General features: G+C 41.6%; 1 protein-coding gene across 4 annotated transcripts in view; it reads right to left on the bottom strand.

The window, feature by feature from the left end:
* The window catches only part of VEZT (vezatin, adherens junctions transmembrane protein), a 68,530-nt gene that overhangs the window by 19,463 nt on the left and 33,123 nt on the right, over positions 1-15,944 (bottom strand). For 2 of the 4 annotated variants that reach the window (XM_056117029.1, XM_056117048.1), the window contains exons 3-7: positions 14,815-14,901; positions 8,585-8,760; positions 6,703-6,978; positions 3,179-3,326; positions 343-492 (exon numbers count right to left, since the gene is read on the bottom strand). In XM_056117029.1, coding sequence (XP_055973004.1) covers positions 343-492; positions 3,179-3,326; positions 6,703-6,978; positions 8,585-8,760; positions 14,815-14,901 — 837 coding nt within the window. The remainder of the gene's footprint in view (positions 1-342; positions 493-3,178; positions 3,327-6,702; positions 6,979-8,584; positions 8,761-14,814; positions 14,902-15,944) is intronic. The other 2 variants (XM_056117038.1, XM_056117058.1) reach the window with 2 other exon arrangements.

Raw genomic sequence — 15,944 nt, 5'->3', positions numbered from 1 at the left:
CTCAGCACGACCAGTGTGGTCCGGGTCACCCGCATGACCTTGGGACCCCCTGCACAATGCCTGAGAGCCTCCCATCTAAATAAATAATAACCAAAAAAAGGGGGCTGGGGATGTAGCTCAGTGGCAGGGTGCTTGCCTGCATGGGTGAGGCCCTGGGCTTGGCCCCAGGCACTGCAAAATAAACAAATGAAAGCAGTGTTGCACAAGTTGTCAGTTCGGGCTTTGACAGTACTGGTATTTCACAAGTCCGGAAGGGAGCAGAAGCACTGTGTTTTGTTCAGAGAGCACAAGCACAACCCCGGGCCATCTCTTCCTCAGGCATCCTCCCGCAGAATGCATTACCTTCAGGGCAGGCAGGCTGAAGCCATCTGTCAGGTTATGTGCTTCCTCCTCCGAAATCTGCTCTTCACTAAGCCCCAGGCCCAACTCCTTGAAAGGCACCACACAGATGTAGTTGGTTACGTTGTCACTCTCAGAGTTCAGGGGGTAGGTTAAATTAGGTTAAGGCCATCACAAAGCCTTTTCAAGAAAGCAAAAACAACTAACAACGATCTAAAAGAAGTCCTCCCATCTTGTGGAAACTGCCAAGAAGTCTTTAGACCTGTGGGCCCACCTAATTGAAATATTCTACCCACTTCTGGTCTCCTCATGCAAATCTCGGATCAAACATCAGCCTCTCAGAGACTTTTCTCCTACCATCCAATCACCAGCTGTAGCCCACAAATCATGTTTCCAGCCTTTCTCACCTGAGACCACAGGTCACAGCTGTAAGCCGCAGGGCATGTCAAGGGGGTCACAAATGAAATGGCACAAAAGAGAGGCCATGGAACAAGAATACGTGGCCAACCAGTAGGATGGGAGAGGGGAACTGTGTGGGAGTAGGAGGTACAGGAAACAAGGCTGTCAGAAAAAGGTTGAGACACACTGCTCTGTTCTGTTCACTTGGCAATCTTTTTCTGCACAACAAATACATATCCCCAAATCTCATCTGCTTACATTTTATTCATTCATTTACCCACTAGAAGTCAAGAACACATTCCTTCCGGTTTTTCTTGTTGACTGCTCGCTCCTGAGAAGTGACTGGCACAGGGAACTCACAAATTCAATCTGTGTTAGTTTATCCCTTTTTATTCCCCTGTCCCTGATTAAACTCTAAATGCCCGGAGGCAGGGACCCCGTCTACTACTTGTCCCACTACATGCTGGCTGCCGAGTCCATCCTTAGTAAACATTCACACGCCTACCCACAGTTTATGAGCCACACCATCAGGTCTCTGTTTCTTTCCCATCTTGGTTTCTTTCTACCTGGAATATGGAGACTTATCCCCAAGGCTCTCTCCTCCTCTGTCCTGCTGCCAGCTTACTTCCTGGCTCTTGCTCAGGGATCACTTCTGGCAGTACTCTGAAGTGCTGAGGATAGAAATGGGCTTGGCTGTGTTGCAAGGCAAGGCTTCTTAACCCCAGTGCAGTCCAATAGTTTTTGGCTCTGAGGATTTTTGTTTCTGGGCCAACCCAGTGGGTGCTCAGGGGCTATTCCTGGCTCTGTGCTCAGGAGTGATCCTTGATGGTGATGGGGATCTGAACCAGTGTTGGGAGGTAAGTAACACTCCTCCTGCACCACCTCTCTGGTGCTTGTATGCATTCTGTAATATGACTACTGCTTTATGCATTCGCCACACTAAAATAAAAATCTTCAAGAGTGGGCAGTACAAGTTCCTCACTGTCTTTCTGGAACATAGTAGGCAGGCATTTAGGCAATGTGGGGGCTGAACGAAGGTAGTGTATTATAATAAATACTCATGTCAAAGGTTTCAGTCCTGTAGTCAAGATACAGAACTTGATGAGTTGTGTGACACTAAGAAAATCACACAAAAGTATAGATTTATTTGGGTTTCCTTAAGGAGAAACAGGAAAATATAGTCAGGAAGGCCTGCCTGCATAAATATATAATGATAGAATATGAAATAGTCTCCAAACTTTAAGCATTAGACCTATTAGTAATATGATACTCAGCACAGTAGGGGTATAAAGTAGTCTCATTGCATTCATAATTCAACTTGTCTATGAATCTTAATCAAAATAGATATCCTATACATCTTTTTTTCCTGACTAGGGATTCTGCTGAAGAACTATGTGCACTAATCCACTGTTTCTCAGCCTCTTTCTGGCACTGCCCCCCTTCTGATGCCATTTTCTTCCTGGGGTTCCCACGACTTTCACCTGTGGCCCCTAGAAATATTCTGGGGCTCCACATGGCCTCCAGTTGAGAAAGACTAATCCACTGTCTCTCAACAGCAACAGAGCAAGATTATATTACTGCCATTTTACAAATCCACAGAGCACAGCCCAGAGTTAAGCAACTTACAGAAGGTCAGGTACGCAGTGACACAGCCCAAATATAAACTTATCCCATAGGACTCCAGAACCTGGAAGGGGATTTCCCGTGGCCAGCTTATTTCCAGTCATGACTCAAGTCATGCCACATTTCATCATTTAAAAAACCTCAAATCTAGAAAAGCAGACTCCTCGGACCTTAATTTTGGAGCCAGCAAAAGGAGGGACTTCCAAGATTTTTCCTTATTAGAAAGGAAAGGAGAGGGGCTGGACAGATGGCTCAGTGGGCAGGAGTGCATGCTCTGCACAAAGCAGCCTCGGATTCAGTCTCTCATCCCCCCTGCTGCCCACAACATCAGACACTGCTGGGAATAGCCTCCAAGTACCCTTAGGTGTGGCCTCCCCAAAATAAATAAAGATAAATAAAGAAGTCACGTGAGAGGCCGGAGCCATAGTAGATTGGGTAGGGCATTTGCCTCAGCAAGCCCTGAGCACTATCAGGTGTGGGCCAAAGGTCCCACCCTGTCTACTCCCCAAAAGAAAAAGGTCACGTGAAATTTCACCCCATCTGTTAACACCTGAGGAGACCACCAAGGCTTGGGGAGTAGGCTTTGAGGATGGCTAAGTGTCTGCATTCCAAGTGAAAGGATGCAAAGGTAATGAAAAGTGAGAAAGAACTGATAGGATGGCCCACGCGTGAACTTCCAGGTTTTTAAACAGGAATGACGAGGCGAGTAGGCTTCAAAATAGGCAATCCCAGGGTATGGTTCACTTTTATAGGTCGCAAGTGTACCTATGCTCAGGACTCTGGGAACGCTGCTACTCTCAGACAGGAAAGGATATGTCTTCAGCATGTACAGGGTAGCCAGCCTTGCTTCTTGGAAGTTGGCTCTCACAGTTCTGTAGACAGCTTTCCGGAGACCGAGGAGATGCTGGCTTGGATGCTGTCCAGATTTATTAAATGAGCAAGCAGCACTGACCCTGTCAAGCAAACTTGAAAAGTAAAATGTGATACAACTGTACAGGTGTCCTACAGTTTCTAAATCCACAAACACATAATCTTTAGAAAACTATTCCCTTTCCATAATTGTCATTGTAATATTATTAAAACACCCCAACTCAGCTCTCATAGTCATGTTCCCTGTGACAAATTTAGCAATCATAAGAGACAAATGAAAAAATTTAAATCTCAAAGACTGAAAACTATTACTGTCAGGGAAATAATGAATTTTAGTTGAAAAATGGTAGAAATGTAAGTTTATGTAAGAAACTAAGCCTTTTAGATATAGATACCTCTACCCACTAAAATTAACTAAAGTGGTATTAATTTCACATTCAGTTTTTAAAATCTTTTTCTCCTGTAAGCATGGATACTTTTATAAACACTTTTACATTCTTCATATGCAGTTATGTGAGTTCGTCAATTATATTTTGGTTACTTGTACAGAATAATTAAATACAGCAGAGAAATATATTCTGTACATTCATAATATTACAGACTTACCCACCTGCTGCCACTGGCACTTACCTACTCAAAATGAAGTAGGGGACGCAGAAAGATAACAGGACCAGTGGCCAACAGGGGAATGCAAGTAGAAAGGCAAAGTAAGGTTACAGTGCAGTAGCACAGCTACTCACAACTTCAATAGGCAGCACATTTCATACCACCTTCTAAGAGACAAATAGGGAGTGCCTATTTGCAACAATGAGAAATAACATATTATGCTTTTATAAATGTAATTATGAATGACTATATATCACAGAGTTACTGGATGCTATCTTTTAACCTAACTACTACTCCCCGTAGCAAAGCAAAATACCATACCACAAATTTCTTATACTATAACCATAAATTTGTAAACAGACATTTAACTCAAAACTTAAAAAAAAAAAAAGTTAAACCAGGGCCAGAGTGATAGTACAGCAAGTAGGTCATTAGCCTTGCATGCGGCTACCCAGGTTCGATTCCTGGCAAACCATATGGTGCCCCAAACCCTGCCAAGAGTAATTCCTGAATGCAGAGCCAGAAGTAATCCCTGAGCATTGCTGGGTGACACCCAAAAACCAAAATAATAATAATAATAATAATAATAAATATATTTAGGCATTAAAAATCTATTTAAAACAAAGGATAATAGGTGATATTATTAAATAAAAGTGAGGCAAAAAAAGGGTTAAATGATTTACTAGACAGGATAAACTGGAGCAAAACAAACTAGCACTCAATTTTTTTTTTTTTTGCTTTTTGAGTCACACCCCGCGATGCTCAGGGTTACTCCTGGCTCATGCACTCAGGAATCGCTCCTGGCGGTGCTCAGGGGACCATATGGGATGCTGGGAATCGAACCTGTATCGGCCATGTTGGCTGCGTGCAAGGCAAACGCCCTACCCGCTGTGCTATCGCTCCAGCCCCTAGCACTCATTTTTTTCAATTTATAGTACTGCAGGGATCAAGGCATTTACCTTTGTATGTAGCCCTGGTTCCATTCTGGGTACCACAAGGTCCCCCAAGCACTGCCAACAGTGACCCCCATGCACAGAGCTGGGGGTAGCCAAGTGCACTAGGGTGCAGCTCCCCCAACCCAAAAACAATGACAAAATAACGGTATTATTGTTTGTACTTCGTTTTACCAGATCTGTTTTTAAAACCAAAAATCTTGAAAAGATGAAGATTCCTCATAAATTTTCAGCCATCTATTGTTATGCTAATAACAAGTGAAGCACAAATTATATTTTAAGATTTCTTTTTCCTTGGGGCTGGAGCGATAGCACAGGGGATAGGGCGTTTGCCTTGTACGCGGCCGACCCGTGTTTGATTGCCAGCATCCCACATGGACCCCTGCACTGCCAGGAGTAATTACTGAGTGCAGAGCCAGGAGTAACCCCTGTGCATTGCCGGTGTGACCCAAAAAGCAAAAGATAAATAAAAATAAATAAAATCCCCTCCTTTAAAAAAAGATATTTCTTTTTCCTATTTGCATCTGAATAAACGAAAGTCAAAATGTCAAGGTAAGTCATAAGCAACCTGCTCATTTTAGCTAATTTTATACCTACAAGCCAGGCAACGGCAAATGGCATAGAATTCTTTATACAATATACCTAAGGATTTATTGGATACAGCCGTGTTTCTAAGCAGCAGTCAGTCCTCATAATAAAATGCAGAATAAGGCCAGAAGAAATGGAGCTATTATATTTAGTGTGATTTTTAAATTTGTCTAGCAGGGTATGGGCCACACCTGGCTGTGCTCAGGGCTTACTCCTGACTCTGTGCTAGGGGATCACTCCTGGCAGAACCATATGGAATGTGGGGGACTGAAGCTAGGTAGGTAAGCCGGGTTCCAGGCAAACACCATATCCATAATAACTATCACGCTGGCCCCTGATTTTTAACTTCTAAACCTGATCCTTAGGAGAGAAGTACAGCGAGTAAGAGTGGCAGCCCTGCAGTGGTGCCGACCATGGTTTGATCCCGGACACCCCAGTGCTTGGGGACCATGTGGTGCTGAGGATCGAACCTGGGTGAGCTGCTGACCAGGCAAGCACTTGACCTGATGTGCCATCACTCTGCCCTACTGACAGACTATTTTTAACAGGGACTAGGGAGATGGCTCAAAGGACTGGAGCACGTGCTTTGCATACAGGTGCCCTGGGTTTGGGCCCTGGCACCGCAGTGCCCTGCACCACTGGGAACAATCCCTGAGAAGCGCGGAGTAGCATACAAACAAGATGAGGTGTGGTCCTCCCAAGACTCCTCCCCCCCCCCAAAAAAAAGCAAGTGGAAGAATGCTAATAGCACTTGGCAGGACTATTCCAAATACATTTACGTCAGATTTATCTATATCATTTAAACCAAGGAAAGGGCAGCCAGAGGGCTCACAGGGTTGGGGCGCATGCTTGGCATGCAGGAGGTCCTCATTTGATCCCCAGCACTGCATGATCCTCAAGCACCCACAAGAGTGACCCCAGCACCAAGACGTGAGTAGCCCCCTAGTACTGCGGGGTGTCACCCCAAAACCAAAATAAATGAAAACAAAGGGAGGAAAGAGAGTATCTACAAGGGAGGAAAGGGAGTATTGATTGGGTAACTACCGCAGGCTAGACACAGTGTTTAAAACATCATGTTATCCCTTATAATCATAGGGTAAACAGAAATTATGATGCTCAAGAAACTTTGTTTCTTAAAATGAGCAAGTATATTCATACCACACATTAAGTATAGCATATATTTATTCCCTCGCTAGAATCAACGCTAGGGAAACTTGTTTTTCCTATAAATACAACACAGAAATGAAGATAATTAAAAGAATTCTAGTTTAAGTATGTAGTAGAAAAAAATTAGCTGAAAAAGTAAAATGAAACATGAACTCACAGTGTGAATCCCCTGGAAATAACTTCAGTTTCTTGAATGAGACGTAAAGCTTTTCTCACGAGGTTAGTAAAAGCCCGGCTATTTGCTGCTGTATCTTCCAAACGGGCACTGTATTTTCTGAGGGTCACTTGCAATTTGGCTGTCCTCCATAATCTTAAAGCTCTTACAATCAGATAAACAAAGAGAATCACTCCCCATACCAGCCAGGAAGACAGAATCCACCAGCTGGGAAGCATAACGAGCAAACTAATGATGGCAAAGAGCACTGAGATATCCCTAAAACAGAGAAACCGAGAAAAACAGATCCATCAGATGAGCGAAACACAAATTATTTCAGTGAGTAAAAAGCAATAAAAGTGTGTGTTTACTGAAGTAGATAAGACCTTCTTTGTAAAGTACGACTGAAAACATATGGTATTAAAAAGTCACGTGAATGGTTAAATGGTACCTGACAGCGATGCAGTGGTGCTTAGATGTTAAAATTTGAGCTGATAAGTTTAGGTCAATAACACTAAAAAACATGGAAGGTTTTGGGGCCAGAGAGCTAGCGCAGGGTGAGTGCCTGCTTCACATGCAATTGGACCCAGGATTGAGCCCTGGCACAGTTTGGTCTCCCAACTGCTAGGAGTAGCCTCGAGGGCCACTGAAGGCCCCCCAAAACAAACAAAAAAGATCTTCTGAAATTGCTTTTACTGGTAAACTATGAACTCTTTCAACTCCATCTTAACATGAAAGAATATCTTTAGATGCTATTTTTTAATCATTAACAACTAGGGGATAGTACAGTGAGTGACTTGCTGAGCCCCAGTTTGCTCCCCAACCAAATCTCCATGTGTTGGGGCGACAGGTAAGGGGGAAGGGCAGGTGATGCCAGCACTCAAAGCCAGGTATGTGCTGTACCACGTGGGCTGTCTTTCCCAGCCCAAACTCTTGTTTTTCTTAAGGATAAGATACTTTGGCTTGCTCTTCAAACCTGCACGCACCGGCCTGGCTCTATGTCTCTTGGCTGGCTTTGCCACCCTAGAGCGAGAGGCCTGTGTTCTCTCTTGAACGTGAATTTTCTTTCTTTCCTCTCACATCTTTCTAAGCAAGTTTCATAAAATAAAAACTATCTTGTGTCATGGAAAGAAAAACACACCGACTTCATTTGGAAAATATCAAATGCTGTCTGTTAGAATATGGATCACTTATCAATATGACAGAAAAGAGATACTTTGAGAATATCAGAATATAGAAGACAACAAATATGACTGGAAGCCTGAAGCACTCAAACAAGGACTTAGCTCATTTTGATAAATTTAAACTTTCCTAGGAAGAGGAACCTAATAGTTCAATGTATATGTTTAAGCTCTAATCCCATTCAAACATGAAGCAAAACAGATTATAGCCTGGAATTTTTGCACAAGTACTTGAGAAATTTTAGGATAATATGAATCACCAGACTATATTTTCTTCTCAGATGAGAACGCAAGAGACAACTGTTTACTACCCTATCCTTGGTGTCTCTACAATTTGATTATGATATAATCAATTATAAAAAAATAAATGAAAAACTGGCTAGGCCTGAATGCAAACATATATAGCAGAACGAGTGACCGAGATTTGGGGGAGGGGAGTGTTATATTTGCTTGTCACATTGTGCACAGACTAATAATAAGTTGGTATACAAAAACCAAATGGGATTTTCCCCCAAGATTCACTATACATAGTACGTACTTTAGAAAGGCACTTAAAAATGTTTTACCTTCTGGAATATCATGAATTACAATAGAAATATGGAAATTATAGAACGTGTATAATGCCTGAACTTGAGAGCATAATGACCATTTCCTCTGCTAACATTTCATAGGTAAGCCAAGGAGAGCTCTGTTCTGGATAGTACCAAATACTAGGGGTTGCGAGGGAGCGGAGAGTCGGGAGGTGTCCATTTTCCTGTTGCTGTGTTTGCCCTGCAGACAGGATGCTGGGATCAAGCAGCTCAATCAGCTCCACATCCTCCTGTAGCAGGACTTCCTGTTCCAGGATGGTATGTAGTGCGTCGAGTCGGAATCCAACATCCTTGCCATTAAAACACCGGAAAAGAGGTATTAATACATACACAATTTTGTATTACATGCTAAGCTTCTAATGTGTTAAGAAACTTTGGAAGTATTATTTTCAGTATAGACGGAAAGAAATAACAATCCAATCTGTCTTAAGTATGCTTTCTTTTCACTATAAAAGCAAAATAGTGCAGATTGAGGTAGGCAAACAGATGCAAAGAAAAAATTTTTCATAAAGAGAAGTGAAAGTAGAGCATTTGCCTCGCATGTGTGAGGTCCTGGGTTCAACCCCTGATACCCTTCCACCAAAAAAATAAATAAAAAAATAAAATAAAATAAAAAATCTGGCAGAGAAATAAAAATACATCATCACAAAACACAACACAAAATTAAGTGACATGTGCATAGCACTTTGTAGTTTACAAAATGCCTTCACATATATCAGTTCATGTATCCTCTTTTTTCATATGCATTTATCATGGAATATCTTACATACATCAGGCACCATGCTTGACACCAAGGAAAATAAAAAAGTGACAAGACATATAGTATCTTCTATTAAAGAGTTGATAGTTTGAAGGAGAAGACTGAAAAGCAAGCAGTTACATTATGATATGCAAAGAAATGAAGGTATTTTAATGAAATACTCAAGAGGGTGGTGTCAAAGAGATCCAGGGAGGAAGGCACTTGCTTTGCAAGTGGCTGACCAGAGTTTGCCTATATGGTTCCTCAGGCAGCATCAGGAGTGATCCCGGAGTGCAGAGCCAGGAGTAAGTTCTGAGTACAGGTGGTGTGGTCCAAAAAATAAAACAAAAAAGAAAGGAATACCTAGGGTATTAGGAAAATGGTGTACAAATACCACATACCACAACTTGCATTTAAGTCAGAGGTGATGTAAAAGAGGTGATGCCTAATTCTGACTTTTAAAGAATGAAAAAGAACTGACCACACAGAGGACTAAGAAGAGCAAAATGGAACAGAAAAAACCTCCCTAGTTTTCTCTCCATTCCAAAGAGAAGAAAACAAAATCCAAAGAGATCAAGCAACTACAGAATTCTGATTTTAAATACTGTCTTTGATAGCTGATTCTGCTTCCAGTTACATATTAGAATACATATCAGTCTGCTCTAAAATTTAAATTAATTTTTATAATTATAATTTCTATAATTGTGGCACAGTAGCACTGACCTCCCATTGCTCATCAATTTGATTGGGCAGGCACCAGTAACGTCTCCATTGTGAGACTTGTTGTTACTGTTTTTGGAATATCGAATATGCCACGGGGAGCTTGCCAGGTTTTGCTGTGCAGGTGGGATACTCTTGGTTGCTTGCTGGGCTCTCCGAGAGGGACGGAGGAATCGAACATGGGTCGGCCATGTGCAAGGCAAACGCCCTACCCGCTGTGCTATCACTCCAGCCCTTCTATATTTCTATTATTCTTAGGAATAGTAACCCTACCGTACGATAAAAAAAAAAAAAACAACAGAGAACTTTATTTTTTTTTAACATTTTTTTTATTAGTGAAACACCATGAGGTACAGTTGTAGACTTCTAAATTTTTGTGCTTGGGTTTCAGTTATACAATGATCAAGTACCCATCCCTCCACCAGTGCCCATCCTCCCCCACCATGGGTCCCAGCATCCCTCCCACCCCCCATCCCCCCGGCCCCAACCTGCCTCTGTGGCAGGGCATTCCCCCTTGTTCTCTCTCTCTTCTTTTGGGTACTGTGTTTTGCAAGAGAGGCATTGAGTGGCAATCATGTTTGGTCTATAGACTACTTTTAGCATGTCTCTCCCACCCTGGGAGGGTCCTCACAACACCCTTTATTTGGTGCTCTCTTCTCTATCTGACCTTCCTTTTCACCTAGCACATGTGGCTGGCCTTCAAGTCATGGAGCAAAATTCCTGGTACTAATCTCAGCCATTCCTGGGTGTTAGTCTCCCGTTTTGTTGCTTTATGTTCCCCAGATGAATGCAATCTTTCTGTGTCTATCCCGCTCTCTCTGACTCATTTCGCTTAACATGATACTTTCCATGTAGTACCACTTGTATGTAAATTTCATAACTTCATCTTTTCTAACAGCCACATAATACTCCATTGTGTAAATGTACCAAAGTTTCTTTAACCAGTCATCAAAACAACAGAGAACTTTAAATGGACAGAGCTTGTAGCAATTCTTAAGGTTTGAGGGCAGCGGATTTACTCTTAGTTAGGCATTCACGCAAAACTGACTGTATTCTTAGGCAATCATAATGAAGACTGAGGAAGATACTCAGTAGCCCATCTATATAGTAGGATTACATGTCATCTTGATGATGGCTTCTAAACCATTTTTAAAAAAAGGTTTTAAAATTAGGTTTATTTGAGTATACTTATTTATTTACAATCATAAAAAATACCATTTTCTCAATGCAAATATTCTTTGCTGAATGTGTCTTTCTCTCCATCTCCTGACGTAGACTATAAATGCACTTCAGTAATACCTTTGTCTCATATATGAATCAATACCTCTTCTATTGAAAAAACAATATTGATTGTTAGTAATCACTTAGTTATTTCACACCCCACTGCATTGTCATAGAAAACAACATAATTTATTTTAGACTACTAACTGGGATGGGAAAGAGAGAATCAAGAAGGGCAGAAGGTGGAGTATGGTAACTTTTCAAGTAATCCTTGAAATAAATACTCACATATTAGCCTGACTGTTTGGTAGATACCCCAATCACGCATGGCCTTATTTCAGTTAAAGTTGAAAAGCATACATTTTCATGAGACCTCTATATACCCACATAGGGGCAAGTTCAAAGAAGCCTAACTAAACAAAAGCTAAGGCTGACAGGGGGGCTGTTAGAGCCGTAACAGAGAATGGGCGCTCTCTCTTCAAGGATGCTTTTAGGTACATGCTGTTCCATCTTATGAACTTTTTAATCTTTTTTGGGAGAGAGGGGCAGGAACACACCCGGTGGTGCGCAAGGCTTACTACTGATTCTGTACTCATTATTAGGGCACAGGGAAGCATACTGAGTGAGGGGGTTCAAACTTAGGTCAGCTGTGTGCAAGGCAAATAAATGCCTAACCAGCTGTACTATTACTCCAACCTTTTATGAACTTAGGAAGTTTACAGTTGACAAATAAATGTCAAAGGAACAATGGCACTTAAATAACTAATGCAGTAATATATCACTGATCAGGTGGAATCTATGAAGAATTTGAACAATCTTTTGCTAATCACAGCTATAAAATTAGATTAAATCATGATGAAAGATTAAAATAATGTTGGAGAAAGAGCTCAGTGGGCCAGAGGATATGTTTTGCATTCAGGAGGTCTGAATTAGATCCCTGGCACACACACGGTTCCCAGAGTACAGCCAGGAGTGACCCCTGAGTCACAAGTCAGAAGAGCCTGTGAGCCCTGTCTGTTGTGATCTCCAAACCAAAATTAATTAAGAGCTTTCTTTTCAGGAGCCTGAGTGATAGGACAGTGGTTGTGGTGTTTGTCTTGCCATGCAGTTAATCCAGGTTTGGTCCTTGGCACCCCATCTGGCCCCAGAGCCCAGGCGGGAGTGATCTCTCTGATAGTGGTGATGGGGTTGAAGTCAGAAAAACTCTACAAATGGAATTTGACTATGGCTGACTGTAAGGTTGGGTGCTATGAATAAATTACAATACCTCAATAAAAACACATCAAAAAAAGAACTTTCTTTCTCTAAGGTATAAATTATATGACATTCTTTAATTATAAGATCAAGAACTACAGAAAATAAGGAATCAAACTATTGGGAAAAGATACTGGTTATACTAAGCAACATATCACCACACTTCTATTTAGATTCATTCAGGCTCAAGTCTCAAACAAATGAAGAACTTTGAATGTTAGTAATAAATTTATTCCAGATAGGGGGTGGAGCAATAGCACAGCAGGTAGGGGCATTTGCTTTGCACGCAGCTGACCTGGGTTCGATTCCTCCGTCCCTCCCCTAGAGCCTGGAAAGCTACCGAGAGTACCCCCGCCCGCATGGCCGAGCCTGGCAAGCTCCCTGTGGCATATTCGATATGCCAAAAACAGTAACAACAAGTCTCACAATGGAGATGTTACTGGTGTCCGCTCGAGCAAATCGAGGAAAACGGGAAGACAGTACTACAGTGCTACAGATAGATACACTGTGAGAAAATAAACTATGTGAATTTTGGTTCACTCAACAAGTTTGAGTGCCAATACTTAATAGTTAGGTATATATACTGGTCCCATAACTTACCCAGTTAATAGCCTTTCTGTTCCATTTTTTAATATGAAAAATTAGATTAATCAGAGCAGCTAGTCCATATGTCTACTATAAGAATTAAAGAAGTCAACATTTGAAAAATACTAGGAGAGTCTGGCAAATATGTCAGTGTTGGCTGTTACTGTTATTAATATATGTGAAATGAAATATATGCAGTATAACAAAAACACTTAGAGAACATTATCAGATAATTATGATTTGGTTACAGGGGAAAAGACATCACATGCGTTGAAGTGTCTGAGAAAGACCCTGACAAAGAAGTGCGAGGGCAGTTTATTGAAAAGATTCCAAAGTAGACTAAAACAGGAAAAATTCCACCACAGTGTTCTAGTTCAAGATGGCTGTGAGGAAGAACCTAGCTGACTTGGCCCTCCATGGACACAGCAAATCCATAATTATATTAATAATTTATACAAAAGAAAGCCTGAAAAATCAGATAAATGCTTCCACAGCAAAGGATACAGGGAAAGCACCAAGACTGATAGAGGAGAAGGCAGACACACATTTTCCCCAGTGGGGAAACCCCTCCTTAGACCAGCCCTTCAGGCAAGTGGGGAGCTGAAGGTGTGGAACTTTTTCCTGGGAAGTTGCAAGGAAAACTGAACCCCTGATCCACAGGGATCACTTCCTGGAGTAGCAGCACTGAGGATCAGTGTGGGATATACTCTGAGGAATCATAGAACAGGCAGCAATAGAGAAATTGCCCTTAAAGAGCTTCTTTGTAGGCTCGCTTACCTAGAGACCCAGCACACATGACTGAACAGTACCAGAATCATAGGTCATGGAAGCCATTCTACTATGCTGATGGCAGCTGGCTGAGAGGCTGGAGGCCTCAAGACAATCCCTAGGTTAGATACAGTAGCAGACATCATCTTAGCACTCTCCTAAGACCAGTGCTGGCAGGTACCATTTTAGTAGCCTTCCCAAAGCCCACTGTGACTGTCACCAAACCTCATGACACCACAACTGGGGGGGGGGGGGAGGCAGAATAGAACCCAAAGAGAAGAGCAAGTCAAAACAGCAGGAAAGCACCTTAAGGAAACAAGGCCAAGGCCAATTACTTGATGAACAGTTCAAAGTAATGATTAGAATTATGCGCACCAGGGGGCTGGAGCAATAGCACAGCAGGTAGGGCGTTTGCCTTGCACGTGGCTGACCTGTTCGATTCCCAGAATCCCATATGGTCCCCCGAGCACTGCCAGAAGTGATTCCTGAGTGCAAAGCCAGGAGTAACCCCTGAGCATCGCCGGGTGTGACCCAAAAAGCAAACAAACAAACAAACAAAAAAAGAAATGCGCACCAGGAAAGATGAAATCAGGTATTTTGCTCCAAATGATGCCAAGCAAAATGAGTCCTAAGAAGGCAGGCAAATATCAGATGATCTGGCTCATTTGAAGAAACAAAGAAAGGGAAGAGACAGTGGCCCATGGACATTGGAAAAACCCGAGATACTGTCAATGAACTGAGAACGGAGGCAGTCACTAATAAATATACTCTTACTGCAGAGAAGAGTACTGTTCAGGGAGGAAGATGGCATAGGACAATAGTGATGTAATTAATTAAGTTGTTATTAACTACCAAAATATTCTTCTCAAAGTAGCTAATAATATCTTTGAAAAACTACGAATAGTACAGGGACCAAATTCAGCTGTCCCCAGTTACTGCAGAATTTCAAACCAAAATTCATCACTGACCAAATCATTAGCAAACAATCTGTGATTCATTGTTTTTCTTACTAATAAACTGGAACCCTAAAAAATTACCAAAAAAAAAGAACACTTACCAACTTGTGAAGTAAGTCATCTTTCTTACTGGACTGAGAAAAAATCCAGCTTTTGATGGTTTCAGCCACTTTTAACAGGATGCCTCGCTGAAGGATAGAATAACATTAACATGGATTATTAAACCACATTCCCAAAGCAGAATTTCAATTAACTTAGTACTAATTAACCAGAATTTTTGTCAAATAAAGGGAGGGAAAAAATCATACTTGTCATATGTTTTATAGTACACACACATACTTGGGACTCTAAAGTTTGGAATGTGACCTGGAAACTTAATGTTTTTCAGTTTTTTAAAAAATTTTCTGGGGTTAGAGAGATAGCACAGAGGTTAAGTGTCTTGCAAAGTATCAGACCATGGTTTTATTCTCTACTCCACATACAGTCTCCAGTACCACTAAAAGTGATCCTTGAATACAGAGCCAAGAGTAAGCCCTGAGCACCAACCAAGACCATCATTTTTTAAAAATCATTCTTTTGTAGTGCCAGGAACCAAATCCAGAGCCTCATGTGGAAATGATGCTTCCAGAGCACTAAGACATTATCCTGAAGGTAGGTACTCACTATATACACTAATTATTATCAATGTAAACCTGATGATACAGATTCAAAAGGAATACCACAAAGTGCTCCAAATTCTCAAGTATTAAAATATTTCATCCTATAACACTATGGTGAAAAATAGTAGTACTTAAATCCACTTTAGAAAACAACTTATTGAAGTAAGTCTTATTATAAACCCCAAATTCAGTTTATCTTAGCAGCTCATTTGCTATTCCAGGTATTGGAAAAAGGGTCATGGGAATAAAAACGAATACACATAACTGCTGTTTTCCAGAACTTAGTATGTGAGAAATAGTATAAAGTTACCTGGAATTCAGCAAAGACTGAGAATGGACATAAGTGACTGATGTGGACAAAAAAGTAGATGATATTGCTCAGAGAAAACCAGCAGAGAAGAGGGTGGTCTGATGCCATACCCTCATGGAAGGAACATTTCAGAATCACAGGAGGGGCTGGAGAGAGCACAGCAGGACAGGCATTTGCCTTGCACGTGGTTCACCCCGGATTCGATCTCTAGAACCCCATTATGGTCCCCTGAGCCAGCAGGAGGAAGCCCTGAGCACCACTG

The sequence above is a fragment of the Sorex fumeus genome, unplaced genomic scaffold (genome assembly GCF_029834395.1).
Source record: "Sorex fumeus unplaced genomic scaffold, SorFum_2.1 ptg000003l, whole genome shotgun sequence".
NCBI classification, from domain to species: Eukaryota; Metazoa; Chordata; class Mammalia; order Eulipotyphla; family Soricidae; genus Sorex; species Sorex fumeus.
The sequence above is the reverse complement of the archived record's forward strand: the minus strand, read 5'-3'. Positions and strand labels throughout refer to the sequence as shown.